At 40.9% G+C, this 9,959-nt stretch overlaps 1 protein-coding gene across 1 annotated transcript; it reads left to right on the top strand.

Annotated features, from left to right (window-relative positions):
* Nucleotides 1-9,033: 9,033 nt before the first annotated feature.
* LOC130479518 (40S ribosomal protein S23-like) lies at nucleotides 9,034-9,447 on the top strand. The gene has a single exon (XM_056851916.1). It carries the CDS (start codon nucleotides 9,046-9,048, stop codon nucleotides 9,445-9,447), a length of 402 nt encoding a protein of 133 aa, XP_056707894.1. The 5' UTR covers nucleotides 9,034-9,045.
* The last annotated feature ends 512 nt before the right edge of the window (nucleotides 9,448-9,959 follow it).

The raw sequence follows: 9,959 nt of genomic DNA, 5'->3' as shown, positions 1-9,959 counted from the left end.
TGCTCAGTGACTGTGAGGAGCCCTAATCTATTCCTCACTACATAGAGCATTGCATTCCAGCAATCAAACAAAAATTCCCATTTGGCTTCCCATAGAAAGCGATAGACCCATTCATTTAGATAGACTTTTTGCATGACTTACTTAAAGCTGACATTTTGCAGTCATGGAATTTAAACTCTATACAAAACCTGAACACTAAACTATGCTTCGGTTTGTTTTTTAAAGACAACAATACAAACAAAAAAATCAGTGCTGAGTGGTGATGACTTGGAAGCTTGATAATGGACTGCAGCTTTTTCCATCTCAGTTGTCAATGTAACAAATCCTTATGCTAAGTTGCTAAAGTGGGAACTAAAAATATTAATTCTAGTTATATATTTAACTTGGGAATATTTTTTCTTAAAAAACCCTCCTGTTGTTGTCAGTGGAGGAGCATTATGTTGTAAGACACTTCAGGTCCCCATTGGAGAGAAAAGCACAGTCGAAATAAATGAATAAAATACCAAAGAAGGGGAAAATTGGCATCTCTGTCACATTTTTATCCTACTTTTTCTTCAGTGAGCTCAGGCAGCATACATGTTTTCCCCCGCCTCCATTTTATCCTCGCAACCACCCCTGGGGCAGGTTAGGCTAAGAGTGTAACTGGACCAAGGTCACCAAGGAAACTTCATGACTGAGTGGGGTTACACAGTGGATATTTCAACTCTAACAACTACATGCATTGGCACTTAAATCACTGGTACACAAGAAGTTCACCCAAACAACACAGCAAACATAAGCTAATTTTTAAAAAAAAAAAAAAAACTTTATTAAAATACTTCTATACTGCCTTTCTTCCTAGTGAAAAATCCAAGGTGGTTTACATAAAATACCTATCCCAACAGTTTATAATTTTTATACAGCCTCCAAATGTTTCCATAGCCATGCAACTTTAAAACCTTAATAATATAAAACTGACAGCTAAGGGTGCATTCCTAAGGCGGGGGGGGGGGTTGGCTTAGGAGCTGACGTTACCACATGCCAGTGTAAGTGCCCATTTATCCTGTGATAATGGGCACTTACCCTGGCATGGGGGGGCATTTCTGCCAGTGTCTGGGCACCACGGAGCTGCACTATCCTCCCCTGTCAGAGCAGCCTCCTGCCGGCATCCACCCAGTGCAAATCCCTGCGTCACCATCCCGGGAGGCATTCCTGGCGTTTTTCCGGGGGTGGAGCTGCCTTAGGCAGTTTCCTAGCCCCTTTTACCCCAGGAAAACTCCCTCCTGCAGCGGCATGGCCATGCCACCTTTTTAGGTAGCTAACCCTGCTATCCACTCTGGGGACTTTTCAGCATTATTTTGTTTTTTACCCCTCCTACAACATTTCTTTCCCTCTATGGTGGCCAGGAAATCTCTTTGGGGGTGTCATGGCTGTGCTGTTCCCAGCTGCCGTGGAAATACCCCCACCCCTAGGAATACGCTGTAACAGACACACTTTTTCCAAATTTACTGCAACAAAGTTTTTAAGATGGTAAGCCCATTCCAAATTAACAGAGAGTAAATTGTACATTACCAGTTCCAATTTTATATACAACCTTCCACATAGAATGAAAACAGTCAAAAGATAATTTCCTGAACAAATTCTAAAGCGTGCATTTTCTTAGTCTCTCCTATGTAATATCAATTTATAGTTGAATTTTAAGATACAGTAATTAGAAATAAGGTGGTTGGGTCAGCTGTGACAGCTAACAAAAAGTTACAGTGATTTTTTACAAAAGAATACTATTTGGTACAGAAATATCTCTGTATGCATATTAATTATTGTTTTGCCATAATAGGGTTTGTTTTTTTTGCAACCTGTCTCCTTGGAAGATGGTTTTTATAGCCTTATGGCTTGAGCAATTAAAAACTACTCACTTCTTTTTAAAGACCAATACGTTTACATGGATAAATTGATTAGGCAGTCACATATTTTGTACCTGCTGAAGTAATCACCAAATGATTTACCTGAGAATTTCTCTTATTACAATTCAATACCCAGTTACAATTGATTTCCCTTTCTGATAGAGACTGCTAATTGCAAATTATGCTGAACCGAGCTAAGTATACTGATTTTGAGAGGTGACAGCTCGGTTAGAAAGCCACCTGTGAGACCATGTTGGAGTATGCTTTCATGCTGTTAGAACACTTCCTTCCCCACTGGGGCTATTCAGCCCCCAGAATCCTACAATATGTATGGTGGTGTAAGTGCTGTCAAGTCACAGCCGACTTACGGTGACCATATAGGGTTTTCAAAACAGGAGACATTCAGAGGTGGTTTTCCATTGCCTTTGCGTAGTGACCCTGGACTTCTTTGGTGGTCTCCCATCCAAGGACAAAACATGGCTGACCCTACTTAGTTTCTGAGATCTGACAAGATCAGGCCAGCCTGGGCCATCCATGTAATTGAAGTAATGTCATTAAAATATCTATACATTTTATATAAATCTACCTTCAGATAGATTTGTGTTTCCACCCCTTCCACCGGAATTTACAATTCTTCTAGTTCCTGCAACTACAGGAAAGTGGCAAGTGGTAAGGAAAAAGAGAAGACTCTTGCACTGTATTGAAAAAAAAACTATCTATTATCCAGATGCAGCAGAGAACAATGCTTCTGCCTGGACCACTAAAAGAGGAAATGTCATAAACACAAACTTTTCATCCTGTGTACACTATGCCTTTTCCCACAATATTAGAATTTGAGGTTACAAAATTGGTATTTTTGGGTGGAAAAGCAGTTGACAAATAACATAAATAAATCGGTTCTTGTAGGTTATCCGTGGTCTTGGTATTTTCTTTCCTGATGTTTCGCCAGCAGCTGTGGCAGGCATCTTCAGAGGAGTAACACTGAAGGACAGTGTCTCTCAGTGTCAAGTGTGTAGGAAGAATAATATATAGTCAGAAGGGGGTTGGGTTTGAGCTGAGTCATTGTCCTGCAAAAGTATCAAAGGTAATGTGCTAATCATTGTCCTGTAAGTATCAAGATAATGTGCTAATGAGGGTGTGGTATGTTAATGTGGATCCATTGTTAACATAAATAAAATGTATAAATTAATGGGTAGTAGATTCTGGACAGGAGAAAGGACATTTTCATCAACACAATGTACAAGTAAAACAAAATATAGAATTCACTACCAAAGATGCAGAGAGAGCAATTAACTAGAAGAAGAAGAAGAGGAGGAAGAGGAAGATTTTATGCCCAAATTTTCCTTTAAAGAGTCTCAAACCAGCTTACAATCACCTTCCCTTCCTTACCCCACAACAGATACCTTGCCCCACAATAGATTGAGAGTGTTAAAACAGAACTGTGACTAGCCCAAGGTCACCCATCAGGCTCCATGTGGAGGAGTGAGGAAACAGACCCTGTTTGCCAGATTAGAGTCTTCTGCTCACATGAAGGATTGGGGAATCAAACCCGGCTTTACAAAAAGACTAAGCAACTTCCAGGAGAGAGGTCTACCAATAGCTGATATCATTGATAGCTAAATAAAATGTCCACATTCAGAGGCACTGTGCTTTTGTGATCTGATTGCTGAGGGAGCAGGAATGTGGGAAGGCTGTTGCCTGTATGCCCTGCTTGTAGTTTTCCTGCTGGAGGCATCTGATTGCCCACACTGAGAAACATGATATTGGACTTGGTAGGCACTTTGTGCTTATATTCTAATGCCAAATTGTTTTCTCTTTAACATAGCAGTTAATGGTACAAGGACCCTCTATTGAATCTGTTCACCTAAAATAGATTAAAATACAGTTGCATGCTCCAATAACAATACACACCTGCCTTATAATGATCCAGGTTACTACTCCATCCAACTTATTTTTATTGCTTCTGTAACAAACAAATAAACAAAAAATAGAGAGGACTGGTGTCATTTCACACAGGAACACAAGCTTTCCATGAGACTGGTTAAAGGACATCTGAAAATTGTCTTCCAGCCAAATGCCACAATTCCATTGAGTTGAAAATTAAACTGAATTAACACTGCCTTACAAAAATCAAACTCCTCCCTGGCAAGGCATTGGAAGTGAGTGCAAGGACTAAATAATAGATTCCTCTAACTGAGATGCTTGATGCCTGAATCACTGCAGGTAATTACATGCTAAAAAGCATGTATCTGTGAATAATGGGTACCGTCATAGCTCCCTGGTTGGAAAGCAGAGAGCTGGCAAAGTGGCTCTTTCTCATCCTTGTTCATCTCTGACAGTAAATGGATGTAAGTGGCTCAATAAAGCATATAACAGGTTCCATTAAAACACCTACAGAGCCGAGTAAAAACAATTAATCCCCTATTTCCAGCAAGACAATGTAAAATGGTTTCTGGTAACTATGTAGTTGGGGGAATATAGGCATATCATGTGGGCAGAACAGAGAAAAAGAAGAAAATGAATAAGGTTCTCAAACTGCCAAGGAGGTAAAAACACCCTAAGCCAAAACAACCAAATCAAAAAGGTCATGGAATTTTTACTTACGTTTTTCTTTTGAATATTGAACAAATTCATTGTGTTGGGCAAAATAATCATCAAGAGGAATTATATGATATAAACATAATAAGTTCAATTTAATTTGAAATACATGTAATGTAGATTGCACTGTACTGGAGGTGTATATAAAAGGTTACAGTCGGATTCAGGTTGTTCATCATTTTAAAATAAACTTGAGTTGGATTCTTTAATATTCTGCCAATGTTGGAGTGCTGGACTATGTTTGCAGTGGTCCAGGTGCAAATCACAGTCTGCCATGTAGTATATTGAATGATTTTGGGATATAATTCTCTCTCAACCTAACTGACCTCACAGGGTTGTTGTAAAGATGAAATGGAAGAGAGACGCCTGGAGTAAAAATAAATGAATAAATAAAATACCCGGTGTAATAGGAAATCAGTCCAATTTTGTCTGTTGGTTTTAACAGGAAAACACATTTCTGGATTTGTGCCTCCTCCCCGACAGAAAACACCAGTTGATGAAGTGTAAGAGAACAGCAAGGAAAAATTATTATTATTATTTATTAAGTTTATGCCCCACCATCTTTGAACGTGAAAGAGAACCACTGATTCAGAATCTAAGATTTTTTAATGTCTATAATGTCATGAAAAAGCACTAAATAGCTATCCCTTTTTCATGAGACTAATCACACTCATCAGCTCAGAGTTACTATTAACCTGGCAGAAGGGCCTTAACACAGAAGGTCATAGGTTCAATTGCTGGCATCTCTAGATTTAAAAAGGACCATGCAGCAGGTGATGTGAAAGACCTCAGTCTGAGACACTGGAGAGCCACTTTCATCCTGAGTAGACAATACCGACCTTGGACCAATGCTCTGATTCAGTATAAGGCAGCTTCATGTGTTCATGTGGGAGAGGAAAAAGAAAACTCCTCAAATTAATGGATAAAGTGAAGGTAGACCAGTGTGCACAGTCTTGAGAAAGTGAAAAACCCTGCCCCATCTCACTCTGGTGTTTTTATTTTTTCTAACCTAGCCTGCCTGACTTTCAAAATTGAAGCGAGTAGAAATATGCTGAGAGTATTGGAATGCAGGGAGGTAAGAGCCAAACTAGACATCACATTTTAGCAAGTTAGGTTGGAGTTCCCAGGACCTGGCTCACTTTCCCCACAATCCCCCAGCAACTGTTGGGAAAGGCATTTTAAAATCTCCAGAAACTGGACTGTGCTTGGAACTAGGGCTGTTGATTCGGTAAAAACTGAACCAGAAAAATACTGAATAAATGCAAATTCAGTAAATTTCTGGTTCAGGTTTAGCGAATCCACAAAATCTGGGAGGCTGGCAAAGCCAAATTTGCCATTCCTGAAAATCTGGCTTTTTTAGCAACGTCTTTCTGCGGCTCCTGCAGGAGCATTTTTGCAAGTAGACGTCCCAAATTTTCAGGGTAGCTAGAAGGGACTCTCCTTGCAAGAACCCCCAAGTTTGGTAATGATTGGGTCAGGGAGTCCAGAGTTACGGGGTCTGGAAGTGGTCACCCCATCCTCCTCCATAGAAAAGATAAAGTGGCTGTGTTCAGATTCTTTAGTGTGATCTTCACAATGTATCTCAATGGAGGAGCCAGCTTTAAATGGGGGGAAAGTTCACCCGGCTCTTCCATAGAGATACAATGTATCTTTAATGACGGACGCTATTTCCTGCGTTTTTGCAAGGAGAAAGCTCTCCTTGGTGCAACCTACCTTGCCTGGACAGCCTAACAAGGGGGGGGGGTTAACTCCAAGATAGTGGCTAGCCATGAGAGAAGAGTGTTTTTTGGCCAACCACAGAAGCTGGATTCTTTTCTGTGTTTTGGCCAAAGGCTATACTACCTGGTCTCTCTCTATTGGCTGTTGCTCACTGAGAGAGAGAGTTTGTTCTGGTGCAAAAACCTGGGCTTTTGCTCCTGCTGCCTCATCCTGAGCTGACCTGGAGGATTGCAGTCTGCTTCCATTGGATTATTTCATGCCTGCTACCTGGAGGAGAAGAGAAGACATCTAACAGTTTGAGACCCTATCATTTTATTTCATTTGGGGTCTTTTTCCTAAAATTTTTTTTCAGGGAACCTGTAAGGGACTCTTCTTGCAAGAACCGCCATGTTTGGTGAGGATTGGGTGAGGAGTGCCAAAGTTATGGGGTCTGGAAGGGGTTGCCCCCTTCTCCATTCAAAGCAATGCAAACTGTTTGCAATGCATTCCAAAGGAGAAAGGGGGCAACCCCTTTCAGACCCCATAACTCCGGACCCCCTGACCCAAACTTTACCAACCTTGGGGGTTCTTGCTAGGAGAGTCCCTTCTAGCTACCCTGAGAATCTGGAACCTCTGCCTGCAAAACTGTCCCCCCAGGAGCCACGAAAAGCCGTGAATGGGTTTAAATAGGTTTAAATGGCCAAATTATTCGGGAAACCCGAATTTAAAGCCGGATTCCTACCATTACCGGTATAGAAAATTCGGCAATCAGGTTTTCCTGAATTAAAAAATGGCCAATAAACCCGAACCCAAATTTTACCGAATTTTCTTTTCAACAGCCCTACTTGGAACTGCAGCATGGTAGGAAGGGGGGCTCCTGCCTTCTCCTCCATGCCATTTTTGAAGCCATAATGGCCTCAGTAGGAAGTTGTTTACATATGGAGAAAGCTTATATAGCTCCAAAGCTATGCAAATAAAATTTCATCATTGTGTCTTCAGTGCAGTCCCACACTGACACTCGATGAACAACAGTTAAAGGTAAGTGCAACTCTGTTTTCCTGTAGGGGCAATTTCAGCAGGAGCTCCTTCTCCCTCCATGCAGAATTGGGCTCCTGGGGACTTTAAAAATGCCTTTCCCCACAGATGCTGTTTGACTGTTGTGAAAGCAAGTCAAGTTGTGGGGAACTACAACCTAACTCATAAAAAAATGTAACATGTAGTTTGGCCTTAAGCAGTGGAGAAGGCCTCCATCACTCTGGGTTTTTGTTTACAGATCCTGATCTCCGATTTGAGAATCCCAGGAAAAGCTAAAAAAGCTCATTAACATGCCATGTCATGCCTCCCATGCCTGTAACATTGGACAGTTCCATGTGTCCTCCCTGCAAGACTTTTACTTGTCTATACAACTAGAAACGTTTCTCCTTTCTACCCAAAATTTGACAAGAGCTTTGGGTGAGTGTATGAGAATTTCAATCAATCATTGGATTGATTTTTTTTTTAAAGTTACTGTGTACTTGTGTATGTTTCCCATTGAAATGCTTGGGACACAAAAACAGCAACAAACCAGATGAAAGTAAACAAAATGTAGAAATGAAAAAAAAAGGCATACCTCAATACAGCATACCCCACCAATTCAATGAGATCTTTTAGCATAACTAGAGAAGCTCTAACTACTTTTACCATTGAAAAATATCTTGGCAGTTTTGCAGGTAGAGTTGTTTATGGAAGCTTTTAAATGGGCAAATCGGTGCCCCTAGTCTCCTTACATACTTCATTGCCTCTCATTCGGACTTGTTGGAAGGTGATTAGAGGCAGAAATTTTAGTATCTTGTTTGCAAAAGCTTATACAGGGCAAGTATACTAGGACAAGTAGTTACATATGGCTTAGTTTATGATTACTCTACTCAAGCTTGTTCTAATATTTTTATGAGAGAAAATAAACAAAAGATATTGCAGCATGTTTCATGGTAGATTAAAAAAAATCAGCTTCTCTCCCCAAACCCAAGAGCAGGGCAGCTTACTGGTTCTGCAGCAGATACTTTCTGGCCTTCCATGAAGATAATTCACAGTGGGTAGCCGTTTTAGTCTGTCTGCAGTAGTAGAAAAGGGCAAGAGTCCAGTAGCACCTTAAAGACTAACAAAAATATTTTCTGGTAGGGTATGAGCTTTCGTGAGCCACAGCTCACTTCTTCAGATACCTTCAGATTCTTCAGATGGTATCTGAAGAAGTGAGCTGTGGCTCACGAAAGCTCATACCCTACCAGAAAATATGTTTGTTAGTCGTTAAGTTGCTACTGGACTCTTGCCCTTTTCTGGCCTTATTTATTTAGAAATTAATTTTACCTTGCAAAATAAAAGCAACTTGCTCTTCCCATCAGCAATAACCTAAAAATGCAGTAGTCTTCTGAAGAAAGGTTTCTAACACAATCAAGTATACTTTGTGACATCTCATTTGTTGCTGAGAAGAGCAGAATGGGTCAGTGAATGGCATAAAACTGTGTAAGTGATATGGACACCTTCATCAAAGCAGAGGGTCAAAATGAACAAAGCCTGAAATATGTACCCGATGATTAACCCATGTTCATATGTAATTACTTTTGCACCAGTTAAGAACCCTCTGTGCATTTTGATGATGTGAGTTTGCAAATAATGTGTTTGAAAATCTATCGTACCCTGTATACTATGCCCATTTTTTTCCTTGAGCTGTGCACCCCATATTCTCAAACTGATTATTTGTTTGCAATTTAAAATGTGCAGTATTTTAAGTGTATTTGATATATGCACTTTTATGGCATTCATCACATAACAAATTGAAACTAAACCCTGGAGCTTTTCTCTTTCCTCCTCAGGATCGGCGCTCGGCAGGATGGGTATGTGTTGTGGGCTTCGTACCACCAGGAAGCTGCACAGTCACCACCGGGATCAGAAGTGGCATGACAAGCACTATAAGAAGGCTCACCTGGGCACTGTTCTGAAGGCCAGCCCCTTTGGGGGAGCTTCCCATGCCAAAGGAATAGTCCGGGGAAAAGTTGGTGTAGAGGCTAAGCAGCCAAATTCTGCCACCAGGAAGTGTGTCTGCCACCCGCTCATCAAGAACGGCATGAAAATAACAGCTTCTGTTCCTAATGATGGTTGTTTGTACTTCATTGAGGAGAACGATGAGGTTCTGGTAGCTGGCTTTGGTCGAAAGGGTCATGCAGTTGGTGACATTCCTGGAGTTCGTTTCAAGGTCATCAAAGTAGCAAATGTTTCTCTGCTAGCCTGTTAGCCAAGATCATAAAACTGTTTGCATCTTTAAACAGTGCTGGACTGTTGGCTATAAATGTTCATTTGTCACGTTTGAAGTTCACTGGAGTAATTATAAATGCTTAACCTAAATAGCTTCTAGATGTGCAGAATGACATGTTGTTTTTTACAGCAGATCATATTTCCTGTGTGGCAGCTTTGTTTTCCCCATTAAGATCTACTGTCAGTACCCTCCTTCTCTAAAGAGCTTTTGGCAACAGTCCAGGCTAAACCTTTTTTAGTGGCTGCCCTGTGCCTCTGGAATAGTATCCCAGGAGTGGTCAAGGGGCTCCTACCTTCTTGGCTTTCTGGTGAGGCTGTAAGACAGAGGTGTTCTAAGGAGCTTTGGGGCAGCCTACATTGGGGCAAAGAGGGGACACAGTGCTGGTGGGCACATAAAGTGCACATGCACACACTGGCTTTTCAGGATGAGCTGATATCAAATCCAAATAAATGAACAGATAAGGTCCTTACTGGTGCTCAGATATTCTTTAA

This window comes from Euleptes europaea, chromosome 6 (assembly GCF_029931775.1).
Source record: "Euleptes europaea isolate rEulEur1 chromosome 6, rEulEur1.hap1, whole genome shotgun sequence".
Taxonomy (NCBI): Eukaryota; Metazoa; Chordata; class Lepidosauria; order Squamata; family Sphaerodactylidae; genus Euleptes; species Euleptes europaea.
Note: the sequence above shows the minus strand (reverse complement) of the source record. Positions and strands in the feature narration are given on the sequence as shown.

Excerpts from the sequence above, each read along its gene's own strand:
- LOC130479518 (XM_056851916.1), top strand. The coding sequence starts at position 9,046 with ATGGGTATGTGTTGTGGGCTTCGTACCACCAGGAAGCTGCACAGTCAC.